Here is a 19,974-nt window from a genome sequence, read left to right as displayed (position 1 = left end):
TGTTTGTGGCTCAAACTGCTTTTACTTAATTAATTTATCAGCGTTAGTTTAAAGCGGCTACAAAAGCAAACGGTGGATCAATCAGAGAGAAGACAAGCGCTCTCATGTTAGCCCTGAGAGGAGCTGCTTTTATCCTGTAAAGAAAATCTCCCGAACAGCAAGAAGTGTACGACTGGTGAGCCATTTAGAGATACGCTATGGTCTGTAACACCTGGAACATATCTATCACACGCGTCCTTACAAGAATTTCAATCTGATATTGCATGTTTGGTTCGACTGGCATATCCAGATGTCCAGGAAAGAATCATATAAATGCTTGGCAGTTCAAGCATTCCTGAATGGACTCCGAGATGGTGAACTGAGCGCACACACGGGTTCTTCAATATGAAGCTGCGAAGAACATGAATAATGGCCAGGCTCGTATTAGGCTGTTTGGGATGGAATCAGTCAAGTCGACCATTATGGAGTACGTAGCGGCCAGGAGTAAAAGTTTAATTATTGGAAATATGGCAAAGCAGGTTACATAGAAGATTATATACAGATGGACATAATAGATATCAAAAGCTTTGAGGTAAGCTTTCAGTCCTGATCATAGGCTATGTGGAAGTTGTTTTACATCCTGAGAGGAATAGCAGTTTCATTATCAGAGACGACCACGATTCGAAACTATTTTGGATGGCGGCGTTGAGAACAAGACCACAGATTGTAAAATAGTCATGTCCGAACATGCAATGCATAACAAGGCTGTTGGTGGAGCTATAGCACTCGGATGTATCAGGAGTTTGGATACTGCTCTGCAGTTTTAGCAATTCTTTGACAAGTTGTGGCTGTGGAAATAAACAGGATCAAATTAATTGTCAGGCACCGGTCTAAGGCCAGACCAAAAAAAGAGGATAAGGCATTTGGTCCATAGATATTAAAATGTTTTTGATACTGGATAGAAAGGGAGGACCAACATAGCTCAGCGCAAAATCAATACACCAAATACTTGTTGCATTTGGCAGATATCTAGAATACTAGTAAACAGAGAAAAGGCTAACAAGATTTTTGAGCATATGGCTAACTAAGGTATCGGAAAACAATTTAGCACTCCATGATATTCACCGATGGTACTTGTAAAGCAGAAAAACGGCTATACCAGATTCTGCGTAGATTACCAATAGCTTGATAACATGACCAAAAAGGACAGCTATTTTCTTTATCATATTGATGACACTTTGAACACTGACTGGATCCAAGATCTTTTCTATGCTAGACCTGAAAAGTAGATATTGAGTATATGAAAGAGTACAAGATTTAAAAAATTTACAAAGATTTGTGTGAAATTAGGAACGCGGATTCTTAAATATATTTAACCTGAACAGCTATCGAAGGAAGCCAACAATAATAAACCACAAAATGTAAATTATAATAAATTGTTGAACAAAATAGGAGGTGTGAGCGGAATCTGCTGTGAGGTTTTTTTTTCATGTATTCTAAGATCTAAAAGTAATCACGACGGCGGGTTAGACGCTGGAGAACTAGCTAAATAGCTGTATTCAACGATGACACATTTATTATCACTGAAAACTGTGACCCTTTTCAACTATCTTACTAATAATCAGTAAAGTTGTTTCTTAATTCTGGTACATAAACAATCTGAGAAATTGTTTTTATCCCTGCTTTGGTATGCACTTTGGCTTGTCCAATGCTAGTACTACTAATTTTGAAATCAACTTGATCTTCAAAATCTGTAATACAATAATTCTCTTTATACCTGCCTACGGTATGGATACTTGCTCTTTCTAACTTCACACTTTCTAACTTCTTCTATGCTTGATGTGTTAGAACACTGATTTTTATAGTACCTATACAGTAAAGACAGTAAAGCTACTTCATGATTTTTTTTATTGTTCTTGTCATCATGGTAAAAGGTCCATATGAATCCATGTGTGGTCCATTTACCATGTGAATTTACCATGTCATCATGGTAAATTCACTGGGTACTAGGCTGTGGGAACTATATGATAAAAGTCAGTTATATTAAATACTTCCTATAGTTTTCAGAAGCTGTTGATCAGGTCTGATGATGCCTTTAGGGGTTTTACCTGTTCTCACTCTAAACGTCTCAAACTTGACTTTTCACCATACTTGTAGCTTTTATATAATGTTTGGGGTGCCATTTGCTATTAAAGTAAGTTATGGACAGCACTACGGAGTCTTTAAAAATTTGCTGTACACCGGCGTACAAAGTACATTTCTCCTAATACGAATATGACGCTCTATGTATTAAATCCTGGGATTAGATAGATTCTAATAGCCTGTCCAAGCGAGGGGTGGTTAAAACCAAAAGTAAATACCGCTTCATACAAGCAATATTTGGTATTTACCGAGACTTGTCAAATGACGTCATCGGTTTAACCGCCAGTAACCCTGGGCCGAGATTCTAAAATCACGTCTCAATCTCGATACGATCACGTCTTCGAATTCGATCGCAACTCAGTCGTGACGAGAAGGGTGATTCCAAATTTCAATCGTCGACTACACTTGTTTTGTTCGATTTGATTTAGGTTTCTTGTTATATATTTGTTATTTTCTCTAATATTTGATAGATGGAAACGTCAATTGTCTTTTCTATTGATAAACACCAAAAATTTTCATTTATTTTGTTACTTTTTTTCGCCTTCGTGTTTGTTTAATTAAATATATGCCTATATTATTTCTTTAAAATAAAAAAAATGTCGTTTTAAACCACAACTACCCATTGGGAAATAATAATTGAATTCATGGAAAATCACTTGTTGTGTTCATCCATTCTTGGTTTTTGATATGGCAACATGGGTGCAATTAATAGGAACTATAACACCAGGGAAATTGGATCTCTCCATAAATCTTAATTTATTAATTAATCTTTCATCTCTTATATTTGGAAAATTAATAAATCGGTCAGCAAGGTGATTGTCCATAATTTCAGTAATTTTATGGATCCAGCGACACACCTCACTGCACTGATCGGCTTCAGCCGTTGGATGTTACTTTTATGAAGCCTTTGACCAAGCTGCAACAGCATGGCTAATCCAGGTAGAGTTATTAGCATGTTCCAAATTAGCGACATTTTTGGTAAAGCTTTCATACAAGCTGCCACTATGTCCACAGCGATTAACGGATTTCGGAAATGCGGCATATGGCCATTCAACTCTGAGAACTTTACAGATGCCGATTTTTTTGCTGCAGAAACAACAAACATAAGCCTAACGGAGGATAAGCAAGTTCCTCAATCACAAGCAAATGCAAATAAAGATGGCCTTCCCTCTATCATCCATGAAAAAAATCAGCCAAACTTAACTAAGAATGTAATTCCGGTTGCTATTTCTAGTAATCACTCAACCATAGGTTCTAGTGATGACGTTCAGCCATCTACCAGCTATCAGGCCCATACAGATCATCATCTCACATCTCCCGGCTACCAAAGCTCAGATGATGAAGATAATTGCCCTTTGAGTAAGCTTGCCACATTATCTCATAGTCCGTTACATAAAACCCCAGAGGCAAGTGGGTCGCCACCTAAAAGAATTTTTACAGCAAATGTTTGCCGTGACTTAAGTACTAGGTTTAAAAACTATACTCCAGCTCAGATAATGCCTGTTCCTATTGTAGAAATAAGAGCCAGACAAAATAATTGCCGTCGAGGCAAGACGGCCATCCTTACGTCAACGCCGTATAAAAGAGAACTTGAAGATCTAAAAACTTTTAGTTCCGAAGGAAAAAAAAGCAAAAAGTGGTCACAACTAGGTCAAAAATAAAGCTAAAGGAACAAATGGTGCTTCAGAGAATACAGCCGAAGACGACACCGAATTTTTATACTGTGGTGATAGGTATGTGGGGTCCACTGAAGGATGGATAGCTTGTCAAATATGTCAAAAGTGGTCCCACAATTCTTGCGCCGGAGTAGAAGAAGATGAGTGTTTAGATATCTGCCATATATGTGATGTTTGTAAATAAACTTGTGACCCCCATCTTACCCCGAGGGCTGTCCCATCTTGCCCCGTGCCCGGGGAAAAGATGGGATTTTTCCTTTATAAAGAAAATTGTATTTTTTTTGTTTTTTTGTGTAAGATAAGTTAATTGTTTTTACGCCAAAACAGTTATGGATGTTAATGAAAGAGATTTTAGAAAGGGAAGAGATTTTAGGTGTCCCGAAAGTAATGGTACATAAAACAACAGTAGATTCCTTACGTCAAAATAATGTGATTGAGGTCAACTTCCTTATCCTAACTTTAATAGTAACTGAAATACAGAGGTCAAAATATTATTTGATTTATCGTTTTTTTCTCATAGGTCCTGAACCAATTGACATACTGACCTGAAATTTAAAATATACGGCTCTTTTAGAAAAAAAAATAAAATTTCGTATAGAGTTTTCTTGTTTTCGGTAGAGGGTGCTCGTTGCAACCATTTTCGACATAATCACCATTTTTCAAAACAATGATTAAAATAAAATTTATTTACTACTTTATTTAAATCGCATCTTTGGCACTTGGCGTTGGAGATAAGTATTTGTTTTATTTATGTCAAACTTTTTGAATGTCATTTAATCATTTTAAATAATGCCTAGGCATAATTTGTTTCCCAATTTGGAGATGCGTGATATGCTTTGTGTTTACGCGCAAGTAAATTTTAAGGGACGGCATGCAAGATGCAGGTATCAGGAAATATTTCCAGATAGACAACAATCAAACCATAAATTATTCCAAAGAATTTATAGCCGACTAGGAGAAACTGGATCATTTTGGCCAAAAATGCATGTTTTGGGCCGCCAGAAAAAATATTTCCCAAGAACAGGAAGAAGAAATTTGAGTCCGCGTAGCAGAAAATCCCGGGTTGAGTACTAGGCGAATAGCGGCAGCTACGGGTGTAAGGAAACCATGTGTTGATAAAGTACTTTAGAAAGAAGGCCTCTATCAATTTAGTGTTTGATCCCACCAGATTTGCCTACCAGAATGCAGTTTAGTCGTCAGTTTAAAAATATGCAAAACGCAGATCCAATGCTTATTAGCAGAGTGTTATTCACAGACGAGGCTACATTTACTAGACGCGGCGTATTTAATTCTAGAAATGCTCATATGTGGGATACTGAAAATCCCCATTCAGTTGTCAGTCGTAATTTCTAGCATGAATTTAAAGTTAACATTTGGTGTGGTATTATTGAAAACCATATAATAAGCCCCCTAATTTCAACTACCACCTAATTTGAAGGGAGACTCCTACTTAACTTTCTTACCAAATGAACTTGGAAGTCTTTACTATTAATACCATTAAATATTAGGCAGAACATGTATTTTGTGCAGGATTTTTTTGCGCATTCTTCTCGACAGGTACGCAATTACCTTGACAAACAATATCCCGAACATTGGATTGGCCGTGGAGGACCTTTGCTTTGGCCTGCGCATAGTCCAGACTTCTGTATTTGGGGATATTTGAAATCAATAGTCCTATAAATAATCTAAATGAACTAAATGTAAAAATTCTGTAAATATGTTAAAAAATAATAAGGATCTTCCTTTTAAAATACGGCAGTCATTTGTCAAACGTATCTCAAAATGCATTGAAGTTAATAGAGGGCATTTTGAACAGTTGTTATAGTAGCGTTAAGTTTGGAATCGAATGCAGTTTTAATTGCGTCTAATTAAGACATATTCTATGCCGCTTGAAATATTTATATTTATAATCTAACAATTTTTTTTTTATTTTTTAAAAAATCTAATACACTGCCATCATAACTTACATTATTATGTTACGAATATTATGTGATTACGAGAGTTTAATTAGTAGTTTACCATCATGATGGATGGTAATGTTATTTGTTATTATGAGCTTGTAAAGATCTATATCGTCTAAATAGAAAATCACTTCGTTCGAGAGAGAAGTGACCATTATTACCAAAATGAAAATATCAGTGAGCCATTAATATCTGTAAAAAATAATCTTAGATATTGAATATAAACTCACTTACAGAATTCAGGTCATCAATGATATGGAGTCCTCTGGAATTAATAGCAATTAAAACCGGTATATCTTGATGAGTCAACAAGGATATCAAACCACGAACAGGTTCTTCAATTTGTCCTTCAAAAAATGCGGCTCTAAAAATTGAAAATATAAAAAATACGATGACTATGTTATAATTTTAACGACTGAACATTTGATAATTCGGAAGACTAAGAAAAAATTAAGATACATTTAAAATAATTTTATACAAATAATTTACCTACCCATAAAATGGAAGCGACCAACAATATTCCACATATTTTTTTACTAATCGCCGATTGGTGGCTGTGCTAGGAATTCTCTTAAATTGCTCCAATAATTTAACTTCAGCAGAATTCTTACTACTTATCGGCAACCAAGTCCATGTTGGGCTTTTTCGCACATGAGCAGGTAAGAACTTAGATTGTTCCTCACGGAAATATTGAGTTGTATGTACCTTTAAAATGAAATGAAGGATAGGTCTAATAAATATTTCTTTGATTAGTGTGATGTTGTCGACGACCAAGTTGATCCGATTATTTAGTGGTCTTAATTTTACTACTGCTCATGAAAATTTTTAAATATTAATTGTAGATTATACATATAATATTATTTAACATTAAAACTTTAATTGTATAATTTTTGTACCATTTTAGTTTATTTTGTAGTTCAGGTTCACTAATTAAGTTTATCTTTATTATTTTAGTAATTTATCTTTTTAAATATCTTCTCAACATCATCAGCGAATCGAAAAAAATATCGATTATTAGACCATATAGCACCAAAGTAGTGCAGCTATTGATTTGACAACATTCCAGCTGCGATACCGGAAAAGGATAGAGACATCAGTCATATTAAGATTGGCATGAATTCCTAACAACTCAAAATTGATTTGCTTAAAATTTCAATATCTTTGGAATATAACGTGATCGATTACCTGCATTATGTTATATTAACATATTTTTATCCAAATTTCATAAAAAATGTAATACAAAAATTCGATAGAAAAATACATAAAAAGAAATAGACATAAAGGTTATTTTATTATACTGTAAAATAATTTAGGAACACTTTCCTTCTGGAACACACTTTTTCCAGTAACACACTTTTATGTCAGGAACGTGCTTTTTTTATTAACACCAAAACTCTCACCTGACTCATGTTGACTATCATTTAATTGTTTCTATGTTATACAACAAAACATTTTTTGAAGTATTGATCATCAATATGCGATTATATAGGTATATTTTAAATTGCTCAGCATGTAATCCTTATATAACCTTATCCATAATTTTTGCTACTAATACTTGCTGCCGGAATGTTGCTATGTCAATGGTGACTTTAGCTTCGTGTAGCTCAATAATCGGGACTCTCTTTCCATTTACTGATTAAAGTATTAAATTGAGAGATGATGAAATTCTGCAATTCTGCATGTTGGGCTTTACGATGATGTGACTTGATCCTGTATCCACTACCTACCATCTTATATCCATCTCACATTCACGGTCGCATATTTTTTTTGGTACTACCAAGCTCTCCTAATTATTTAATAATAGAAAGGATTTGTATTCTTAGCCTAGTTTGCTGCATTGTTGCTAGAAACGCTGCCTCATCCCCCTGTCCATAGGCCAAAACTTCCGAAATACTTTTATGGTGAGCCATCCTTAGAGCATAGTTAGTATCTGGATTTTCAACCCCGTCAAGAAAACAATTTATAATTTTTTTTTCGGAACCTCAGTTGGGGCGGAAGCCAGATTTACTAAAAAAGCAATATCGGCCTGAAACTGTTAGAGACCTTCCCCGTGTTGTCGTCTCCTAGATTGCAATTGGGACTGGTACACTTATTGTAGATGGGCTTTAATGTATGTCGTCTCTATGTCAAAATTAAGCTGATTATCAGATGGTCCCATTTTTAAGATTTCTGTAGATTTTCCTAAGAAAATGCTTAAGCTATACCTGAATAGCTTAAGCCTTTTCTTCGTTATCCTAGCGGTTTCCCCTAGGAGCGGCCTCAAACTGATTCAAATACGTACTACAGGCTTCTTTGCCATCGAATTTTAATGAATCTTAACTTTCATAAATTGTATTCCATGATCGGAATAAATAGGAGTACTCTTTAGGTTTATTTCAAGTTCTTTAGTATTTTTTAACCTACTTTTCCAAATTGTTGTCGGTCTCGTTCCTCTTGTTCTTCTCTGTTTTTCTAGCACCTTTTTAAGATCTGCTTTTAAGTTTAGCAAGTCTTCTTTCATGGCCTGCATCAGGTTTTCTTGTTTTCTATCTCGCTCTTCATTTTCTCGCTCAGGTCATCTCTCATAGTTTTGATCAGGTCTTGATGTTTTTTGTCTTGTTTTTGTTTATGGTCTCGTGCCTTTTGTTCTTTTCTCTCTACTATTCTACTCTCTGCTGGTCAAAGTTCTTTAATATTAATTATTATTTTTATAGTAATAATTAATTTCTCAGTCTCCATCCTGGCCTCACTTCTTGTTAAAGACATGCACTAAATTGGGCTTTCAGATATCCTTTACTTCTGAACTTAATTTAGGAACACACTCTTTCTGGGACACATTTATTCCACTAATAGACTTTTATGTCAGAAACATACTAATTTTTTTTTAATAAAAACTTTCACCTGACTCACGAGTGTTGTTTAATTATTTCTAAGATAAACAACAAAACTCATTAAAGTATCACGAATTGCAGTCACTTTTAAAGACCCATGAAATAATTTTGGGTTGTCAAAGCAAGCATATAAATTCCAGAAAATATAAACTGTCAGGATTTACAAAGAAATAACCTCAATTGGGGCTCAATTCGGACCCTCAAACAAGATGAACTATTAAAAGTAGCCATAATAGGGGTGAAAATAGTAAAATAGTAAAGTAAGTATAATCCTAAATAAACTTAACTGTTGAATACTGGACTGTAGGTATATTTTCGCATTGATCTTGGTCTGCTCGATCACCTGACCTAATTCTTATTAAATTTTTTCTTATGGGGATATGGAGTCCTTAGTGTATGCTAATCCAGTTGACACAAAGAAGGCGTACGTTTAGAAGTTTCGAGTTAATCGTAACTATAACAAACAATAATTTACAATATTTAAGAACATGTTTCCTTTTACTTTTCCTTTTACTTTTTCTTTTTGACCTGTTATAAAATCCAAACGTTAGACATAGACAAATGCGGTTTGCACTTTTTATCGAAGCTTTTTTAAAAGCATCTGTTGACAGTAGCTAGTTAGTGTCAACAGGTACTGAGAAATTTACGGTTGAATTTCTGAACATACAATAATTCATGCAACTATGTAACACCCTTACTAAGGTAACCTTGTTTTTTGTGTTTTTTCATCCATTGTTGCAATGATGTTGTCATTATTTTTTGAAGTGACAGGTATCAAGCAGTCTTATCCTTGTTTATTGTAAAATTTAATATTGCCTGAAAAGATGAATAAGTTAAGTGAAACTGAGAGAATAGAAATACTAATTATGATAGAATGTGGTGATCACATTAGGACCCAACACCAGGTTTGTGAAATGTTTAATACCAAGTATCCTGATAAGACAATATCTCAGTCTACCGTTAGCAAACTAGAAAGAAAATTTAGGGAATTAGGTCACGTCAGAGATCGACCCAGATCGGGTCGTCCCTCAATTTCCGAGGAAAAGAAGTTAAATGTTGTTTTGTCCCTTGAAGAAAATCCTCATACACCGACTAGACAGGCAGCACTAGATAACGATGTTGGAAAAACATTTTTAAGAAGGATTTTGAAAAAGGCAAAATATCATCCCTATAAATTAAAATGAATCCACGAACTTAACGAAGATGATACAGATCGTCGATTAGAGTTTTGCGAAACTATAATGAATGTCTGCCATAACGACCGTCTTTTTACTCGTAGAATAATTTTTTCTGACGAGTCGACCTTCTGCCTCAATGGTACAGTGAACAGACAGAACTGCCGTTACTGGTCTTCCTCTAATCCAAATTGGATGATTGAAGCTCATACCCAATATCCTCAATCTGTGAATGTTTGGGCCGGCATTATCAATGACAGAGTCATAGGTCCATTTTTCTTCGAAGGTACCTTAACAGGTCAATTATTTGGTTATTTGGTTTTCTTAAGGAACGAACTGATTCCCGCTTTATATTTGATGTTTCCAAATGCAAATAATCCCAATATTCCAGAAGCTTCAATTTGGTTCCAGCAAGATGGCGCGCCGCCACACTTCAGCAGAGCCGTGCGCCAATATTTAAGTGAGGTATTTCCGGATCGATGGATTGGGCGAAGGGGTCAATTGGAGTGGCCTGCTAGGTCCCCCAACTCGACTCCTTTGGACTTCTTTTTTTGGGGTTATTTAAAGCATATAGAGTGTATGTAAATAAACCTAACAATTTAGAAGAATTGAGAAATAATATAAGAAATGAGATTCAACGAATACCTCAAGAAATGATAGGCAACGTTCTGAAAGAATTCGAATCAAGACTCGCTTACTGTCAAGAAGTTAATGGGGCTCAATTTGAACGATATTTAATCAAAAGTATTCATACAATACTTTTGATTAAATACATTAATATTTTGAATGTTTTTTTAGAAATTCAACCGTAAATTTCTCAGTACCTGTTGACACTTACTAGCTAGTGTCAACAGATGGTTTTAAAAAAGCTTCGATTAAAAGTGCAAACCGCATTTGTCTATGTCTAACCGTTTGGATTTTATAACATGTCAAAAGTGCAAATATGCCGATCTTCAACTGTCAATAACTCAAAAACAAATGAAGATAGGTATAGGACATTGTACATGAAATATGTCTCGAATTTTCTGTTCTTTAGGAATACAGAATAAAAAATAGGTATTTCCATTTCAAAAATTGAGGTTGATGGTCGTAACCTATTTTTGGACCACCCTGTATACATAAAATTATAGTAAGAAAACCCCCAGTTAAAAATAAAAATCGATTGTCCGAGCGTTTTTTTTTGAACATACCCCTGAATTTTAAATGAATTTATTCCGGACTTTTGGTTCTCACTGTATATAGTATTTATAGTTTGTTGGGTTGTAGTCGAAAAAGCGTTTTCGTTCAACTCCATCCCTAAACTTGAAATACTATTTCTTAACTAGCCAGTCGAAACTACCTTCTTTTCAACTAGTTATATGTTCTTTATTATACAATTACTAGTTATACATAGTACAACTTTCTTGTTACAAAAACAATGGTAGAGTTTTTTCCAAATATTCAATCCTATATTTGATAATCCTTTTACACTTTTCGCAACTTTCTACCACAACTACTCTTTTATTGTCTATTTTCAACTTTGTTGAATAAATATCTCATTAGGGTGAACTCTGAGAATCACTTCTTTGTTTAGGATAAGGATTTATAAATCATCTCTATCGTAGGATGCCTTATTGTGTAAGTATTTATTAAATACAATCCCAAGTTTTTTAGCAATATCTTTGTTCCTAACTACATACCTAAATTCCCTTAGTTTTACTGCAGCTATTATTGTTTTCTTTACCATATCTGGAGTTACGATAATACTACATATTGGCGAACATGTTTTTTTTGCAATATTACACATTGTCGAATATGGAACACGGTTAAAAAAGCTGCTTTTTGAAAAGCAATGCTTTAGCTTTTAACCTCGAATTCCTTCTTTAAATGTGTATTTACATTTTAACAAATTCGTTTGGCATATTGACTAAGAAATGTATGCGTTAAAAACTGCTTGGTTTCAAACAATTGGCGTCTTTTTAGATAATTGTAAATATTGTTGTCTTTCTTTCCCCACACCAAAAATCTTAACTAACAAATTAAATTCAATTAACCGTAGAATGTAAATAAGGCGTATATAAAACTAAAATCAGAAAGAATTTTTATTTTTCTTGATTCAAATCCCTCTTCAATATCCATAGCGCTCTTGTAGTCAATTCTACTGAACATATTTTTTGATTTCTTGGTCCAGATTTAGAACTTTCTAACGGCTCAACCCATAGTAGATGTTTGACCTGAGGCTTTTATCAGACAAATTTCTTCTTATAAAGAAACAAAGAAATTTGGTGGTGCTTCATTTCCCGTAGATATGTTAGATTATTTCTTTTGAAGGGCTAGTGTATTATACGGGGTTTTAAGTTTAAATACGTCAATGATTGCCAATTGTTGTTTACATATTTTTTCCCAAATTTTCAACCGAACAATGATCCCGATAATCGTATCCACAAAATAATTTATTAGATTGATAGAACATGAGTGATTTAGAATTACTTTTCACTTTATATTGAAGGTCGCCGGGTACCTCTTCGCTCTCGAAAATTTAAAATCGCAATAGGGGTTGAATAATACCTCATTTGAAATAACTTTTTCTTCTCTACATTTTGGCACCTTATTTTTTAAATTTGCATTCTGCGTTGCTAAGTAAGGCTTATTTAAACATTGTTATTTACTTATTATTAGACATTATTCATGCAAGTGTTTTAATTACATTAAAGCCAAGATTATTTATCCTAACATGTCTTTTTAGGTAATTATTATTTCTATTAAAGTTTTGCATAGTCGTTACAATTATGGCTGAATAAGATGTTTAATAATGGTCTTTACAAAAGCATGCCTAAAATTTATTTTGTTAACACGTTTAGTTTATGAGGCGTTCAAAGTATTCTTTATTGTTAAAACAATTCACAAAAAGATTTAATAAAACAATTTACTAACATAAAAAGACATCTTTAGATTTTGTTCACAATTTTCAAAATTGAAATATATAGACTTTTGTCTTTCAAAAATGCAACCGGCTCCCCGAATGGCGATGCCAAGTGTTACTTTACTCCATGTTCACGGAACAGTTGACAGCCTTGAACACTGACTGCATGGGTGTTGCACGTGTTATGTTAAATTTGCGAAGGGAAACTATATGAGCCTTTTAATTAAGGTATTTAACGAAGGTAGAATATTACTACCGTTTAATTAAAGTAGTATAAGAAGAGGAACTCATGCAGCAATTACCCTGCCAAATCTTTATCTGACTTAGAACTGTTTAAGCTATTTGTAGAAGTTTATTTAAAGTTCTACTTACGTTTAGTTTATTATTTTCACCTATAATGTCCAGTTCATCTTGTTTGAGGACCCCAATATAGATTTCTTATGTTCTATTATTGGAAATCCTTCTCGTTCAAATTTTCTAAGATTTATATACTTGCTTGAATTATCGATATTCTCCTAAAGTTCTTGGTCTCCATCAGCAAAAACAATATAGAAAATTCTAAACATGCAAGATGCAAGAACTGTAGATGAGAGTAAAGCATGCCCTTCGTCCTGATTCTGGAATGCAAATAACGATGAAAACAAAGCCACCAACATTCAACGGCAAATAAGTATGGCGTACTTGCTTAAATCAGTTCAAGGCCGCTACTAGGAAAAATCGCTGAGATAACGAAGAAAAGTAATCACTCTTAAGCTATGTCTGAAACGAGAAGCTACAGAAATACTAAGAATGCTGTCATCTGAAGATCAGCTTAATTTCGACATACTGATGCGTACCTTAGAGATGAGATACAGTGAAGCCCTTCTACAACAAATATACCGGACCCAATTAAAATTTAAGATAAAAGTATTCAACAGTTGGCTGCTTGACGGAGTTTAAGATCCAGATACCAACCGTACTCTAAAGATCATCCCGATGTTGAAATCGTAATGAGGAAAGACATCAGACAGCCTCAAGGAATCAGGAAAACTTTATGAGGTTAATCTGGCTGGGTGCTACCAAACCCCCGTATAAGAATTGCTGCTGCTAACCGGCTGCCACATCATGGAGAAAGCTTGGTAGTACCGGGAAAAATATGTGGCAGTGAGTGTGACATGGTGGTGGATACAGAATCAAGCTCACTGCTAAAATCACCATTGTCTTGATAATATTCGAGCAGCAAGTATTAGTAGCAGAAGTTATGGATGACTTTATATTAGGATTAGATGTTATGAAGGCTCAGCAGCTTAAAAAGCTTAACACCATATGACGAAAACTAAAGAGGTGTTTGTGCAGATCTACATGAAGATAAATACCACAACTGGAAGAAAACATGGAGAAACTATTTTGATTGAGTCCATGGAAAACTGTATGAAGTATATGGTCAAGGAATTCTTCCAGCAAAGACGTTATACAGGGTGTCTCACGACGAATAGACGCGATCAATATTTCGGAAACTAATTATTCAAAAATTTTGAAAATTTGGCAACATGGCACAGTCGATGGGGGCCACACAACTAAAATATTTTGACCGTTGTGACGTTTCCGGTTATACCGGAAGTAGGTCTCAACTTTGTTATTTTAAACGGAATACCCTGTATATTTTTACATTTTTGGCTTCCACATAAAATTCTAGGTGTATTTTTTTTTAATGTCCTATACCTGTATAAGCCTTTATTTATTGGTTAGTTTTGGTTTTATTTGAGAGGAAGGACCACTTTAAAAGACTATTTTAATATTGAACCAAAAAAACGAGACAGGGGGGTCAAAAACTAGCATTAAAAATTAAAATTAAAAAATCATTAAAAGTCAATTTAAAAAAAAACCCTATTTTTATCATTTTTTCATAAAGATAATTAAAAATAAGATTAACTTTATATAAGGTTATCTAGTTCAAAAATTGATAGTTTTTGAAGTATTGGCAGTTTAAATTTGGCCTAATATTAAAAGCCGTACAGTAACACGGCTCAAGGATTGTTGATTAGTTGATCATGACGGTTGTTATAGTAACCGCTAGAAGCGGCAGTAAGACAATGGACTATATGCATTAAATATATAAGTGACTTGCTATTTAAGTTTTCTTCGTAAAAGTGTAAATTTATTAAAAAGTGCACCTTTCTGTTATAATCCATTATCTTACTGTTGCTTGTAGCGATTACTATAACAACCATCATGGTCAACTAATCAACAATTCTTGAGCCATGTACAACTATACGGCTTTTAACATTAGGCCAAATTTAAACTGTCAATATTTCGGAACCTATCAATTTTTGGACTAGATATAAAGACCTTATATAAAGTTAACCATATATAAAGTTAACCATATTTTTAATTATCTTTATAAAAAAAATATAAAAATAAAGGGTTTCCAAATTGACTTTTAATGATTTTTTCATTTTAATTTTTAATGCTTTGACCCCCCTATATCTTTTTTTAAGCACAATATTAAAATAGTCTTTTATAGTGGTCCTTCCTTTAAAATAAAACTGAAACTAATCTAATAAATAAAAAAGGCTACTAAAAAGGAGTAATCGGTACTTATGTTAGGGCTTATAAACATAGTTTTTCACATGAAATTAAAAATATCTCAAAAACGTTTACACTTAGGTATAGGACATTATACACAAAATATACCTAGAATTTCACGTGAAAGCCAAAAATGTAAAAATATATAGGGTGTTCCATTTAAAATAACGAAGTTGACACCTACTTCCGGTATAACCGGAAACGTCACAACTGTCAAAATATTTTAGTTGTGTGGCCCCCATCGACTGTGCCATGTTGCCAAATTTTCAAAATTTTTGAAAAATTAGTTTCTGAGATATCGATCGCGTCTATTCGTCGTGAGACACCCTGTATATATACCGGGTGGTGCGTCGCCAAGCGGAACATAGGAAATCCCATGTAAATTTTAAGGGGCTTAATTATTGGCTTCCCTGTACATTTTACAGAAAAAATGTAAGATAACTTTTTAAAGAGACCAATCTGGCAAACCCTCGTGCAAAGTTTCAAAAAATTTTAATAAGCGAATCTTGAAATATTCAATTAAATGTAATTGAAAAATTACCAAATTTTCGGTTCAGGTAAAACCAGCCATTAGCAAACAATTTTTTGTAAGGCTTTGTCAAATCTGACGTACAGCCGAATACAAGAATTTTTTTTTTGTCGTTTCATCATCAATCTCACAACCATATATACAAAGTCGGACACGTTAACATTACCTTTTTATCTAAACTTTTATTTAATATAACGATGAAGTTAAACCAATAACAATTATTATTATCGATTATAAAAAAAATAATTTTATCATACTTAGAATTTAGTTAAACCAATAGCAGTATCTAAAATATTGTCCATGTATTTTCCCATCAAGCCTATCTGGTCCATTTCAACCATTAAACGTCTATTCGTCGTGAGACACCCTGTATAACGTCTTTGTTGGAAGAATTCCTTGACCATATAGTATAGTTTCTCCATGTTTTCTTCCAGTTGTGGTATTTATCTTCATGAAGATCTGCACAAATACCTCTTCTTTGCTTATTAAAATTTTTTGAAACTTTGCATAAGGGTTTGCTAGATTGGTCTCTTCAAAAAGTCTTCTTGCATTCTTGCATATATATATATATATATACATATAATATATATATACATATACATATATACATATATATATACATTATATATATATATATATATATATATATATATATATATATATATATATGTATATATATTTGTTGGTATATCATTCTTCTAATCTACTGGAAAAATAAAATATATAAGAGCGTTTGCAAATGGTCGATAAAGAGGCACGGGATAAACTTCACCTAGAAAGTTACAAAATGAAATCATGTTATGATATAAAGGGGAATTCTGTCGGTTTTTTTACACCGGACTCAGATAAAAATCGAAAATACAGTCCACCTATCATGACTTACCGTTGACACCGTTGACCCAGGGAGTGTTGTTTGAAAATTTAAATACGTTAAATATTTTCATATTTTTTGTACTGTTTTGCTCGTCTTAGTTAAGTTTGGTGTTTTTTCTGCTTATGTTTAGTTTTTTTATTTTTACCTATCATATCGAGATTTTAGTAGACCCTATTTGGGCCGCAATCTAAATTATTTATTAGAATTTGTATACTTGCGAGACTTGAATATCAGTATTTTCTTTCAAATATTGGTTGCCATCAGAAAAAACAGTGTAGAAAATTCAAAACATTTCTAAATTGTTGCAAGGGTTGCCGCGTTTCATGACCTTTTTCATCAGTTTTGTTGTTTATCTTGAAAAGAATTAAACGGCAGTAAACGCGAGTCATACGGTTTTTCACAAGGTTTTGATGTTGTCAATAAAAAGTTTATTCTTGACATAAAATAGTATTTCTGGAGTATGTGTGCTCCTGATTTAGGTTACAATATTGATGAACGACAAGATCTTGTTAGATGTCAAGATGTAGCCATAAATTCTATCTTTTTGCAGGAAATAAAAATATTAGAACTTTTTTTATAAATATTTCTTTAAATTCAAAAATTAAATTAAATAGAAAGATCTATATAAAGTACATATAATAATTAATAGGGACTTAAAATCCAGTTCTAAATATTATTACATTCCTCTACTTACTAGTAGTGATTGTTTTTATAGCAATATGTATGTCTCTACCTATTTACCTGCGGGTTGTAAGGACCAAGCTCTTCTCTGGCCTGTATGCCTCCCAGCATAACAAGATGAGGTATTTCTGATGGATACCTTCCATTCAAGATATTATATTTACATTCTTCATAAAGAAGTTCTAAAATCCGTTGATCTCTTAAAAAATATATATAAATTTAACATGATATATCGTAAGTAATATACAAGATGTCTCAACAGTAATAAATTGAAGGATGTGATAGAGGAGCTCATTTTCGATAAAAAACATATTTACCATTGGGTCTTATTCCTCGCCACTTTAGAGTAATTTTAATTTTTATAATAAATTTTAAGTAAAATTTTGATTTTTATAATATCTATGGGTATATTATTTGTCTATGGTGTGTTGAAAACAATTATGGTTCATTTATAAAGATTGAAAACAAAGGAATAAAAAAAGCCATTTAACAAAGACTAACAATCCTGCTATTTATTTCTAAAAAAAAATGTTGATGTGTTTCCATTTTTTTTAAATAAGGTAAAAATCATTAAAATATATATTACTACAGCGTTAAGTAGCAACAATTTGTTAGACGCTTTGGCATCTATATAGGCGATATTAAGAATATGTGTATAATTTTCATGTAGCCGTTTTGCCGCTAATTTTTATTTTCTTCCCTCTCAATAATCCTTTTCTGTTTCTAAATTAGTCCCATCATTGGAAGACAGGCTTAGTGGGATATAACAGATCTTTTAACTACTTAGATAAAGCTGTGTGTTTCTTGGGGTAAAGTAAATCTGTATTATTTTCTTCTTACATAGTCTTCCAATACCTCGAGACCAGGGCCTGCTTCAATACGAGAAAATATAACTCACTTTATTTGGTGATGCTGTGCACGATATTGCGTAAGCAATTTGCTATTTCTAGTTCCTCGATTCTGTTTTTATTAATACAGTGCATTTACGAGGAAAGGAACAAAATCATTTAAAATTCAGGTGTTTTTTTCCTTTTTTCTATTTTATTTTTATTATTTCTATACAGGGTGCCTTAGGGAAAAACTATGGCATCAACATTCATTTTTTTAAATGTATACTATAACCTTTTACAACTCTATGATATATTCTGAATACTTTGTGTATAGCAAACCGAATGCCTAAAGTGAATGGTTTGTCAAATATGACGTAACAGACTAACGAAACATATGAAATTAAAACATTTATCTAAATAAAATATATTTAATTAAAAGGTTGCTGAAGATATGACTCTTTATATGTATATATGTGAATCATTTCGCTAATATTTAGTCTTATGCAAGGTATTTCAATATAATTATAAAAATTTATTACAGATTTACTAATGTTAATTACAACTAATATTTAATTTGTTGTCCATTTGATTTAATGCGTTCATTTTCAATAAAAATTTTGGTTACAGCGTGTCTTAAGTAAAAACTATGACGACAACATAATTTTTTTATATTATTTCGTATTGCGATTTTTTTCAAAGAAACATTAAACGCAGAGCACTACTTGGACTTGCTACAGTTTTTACAGTTTTTTTTACGAGAGGCTGACATACCTAGTAACGATATTGGCTCATATGAATAAAACAGAAACACATGCTTTTGCTTAAATGTTTTGAGATAAACACATTCCACTTTAATGCAACAAAAAAAGAAAGAGATAGAGTAAAAGCATGTGTTTCACTTTATTAATACGACCCATTGTTTCAACAAGACGAGGCACCTCACCGCTTTGCCATCGCTGTTCGACAATTTCTTGATGCAACTTTTCCTAACAGATAGATTGGACGAAGAGGACTTTTTTTTCTTATGGGGCTGTTTAAAGGCTAAAGTGTAAAACATCAATAGACCAAACAATGTTGATAATTTAAAGCAATAAATTAGTGCAATTGAAAGTTGTTTACCGACTGCAAAAATGCATTAAAGTAAATGGACACCAAATTAAACATCATTTGCAATAAATATTGTATAAACTTTTATTTTTTAATGTCTTATGTTTGATTAGTCTATTACGTCCAACTTGACACATCGCCTATTTTAGGCATATGATATGCTATACAAAGAGTATTCAGAATATATCCTAGAATTGTAAACTGTCATGATAAATAGGGTGTTCCATTCAAGAAAATGAATTTTGACGCCACAGTTTCTACTTGAAATACCCTGTATAGAAAATTTGGATTGAAAAAAACGCGCGTTTGACAATGCTAATTGACCTGTCCGAAAAATAAAAGAAGAAAAAAATACCTGAATTGTAAATGAATTTGTTTCTTTCATCGTGAATGCACTGTGTAAGTAATAAAGTATTTCATCAAATTTTCGAGCATATTTATATATCAATTAAATACATTAGAATTTAGGAATCCGGTAAGCTATCAAATGCATTTTTTTGTCAAATGTCCAAAGTAGCAAAACCGGTGAAAATTTATCTTGAATCTTGATGTATTATTATAGACTTAGTTGATTACAAGTAAAGAAGGCAAAGAAGAAATATTTAATAATTTTTTATTGTTGTTGTCATTAAATATATTATACAAAATAATATAAAAATAATTAAGTTTTCAAAAGTAGAACA

The 19,974-nt window shown here is 32.8% G+C and overlaps 1 protein-coding gene across 1 annotated transcript in view; it reads right to left on the bottom strand.

Moving 5' to 3' along the window:
- The window catches only part of LOC126744748 (putative FERM domain-containing protein FRMD8P1), a 135,776-nt gene that overhangs the window by 5,183 nt on the left and 110,619 nt on the right, over positions 1-19,974 (bottom strand). Inside the window, exons 6-8 of the mRNA XM_050452299.1 lie at positions 17,415-17,553; positions 6,252-6,463; positions 5,993-6,122 (exon numbers count right to left, since the gene is read on the bottom strand). Of these exons, the coding sequence (XP_050308256.1) occupies positions 5,993-6,122; positions 6,252-6,463; positions 17,415-17,553 (481 nt within the window). The remainder of the gene's footprint in view (positions 1-5,992; positions 6,123-6,251; positions 6,464-17,414; positions 17,554-19,974) is intronic.

Source organism: Anthonomus grandis, chromosome 1, assembly GCF_022605725.1.
Source record: "Anthonomus grandis grandis chromosome 1, icAntGran1.3, whole genome shotgun sequence".
NCBI classification, from domain to species: domain Eukaryota; kingdom Metazoa; phylum Arthropoda; class Insecta; order Coleoptera; family Curculionidae; genus Anthonomus; species Anthonomus grandis.
This window is presented reverse-complemented; position numbering and strand designations above follow the sequence as displayed.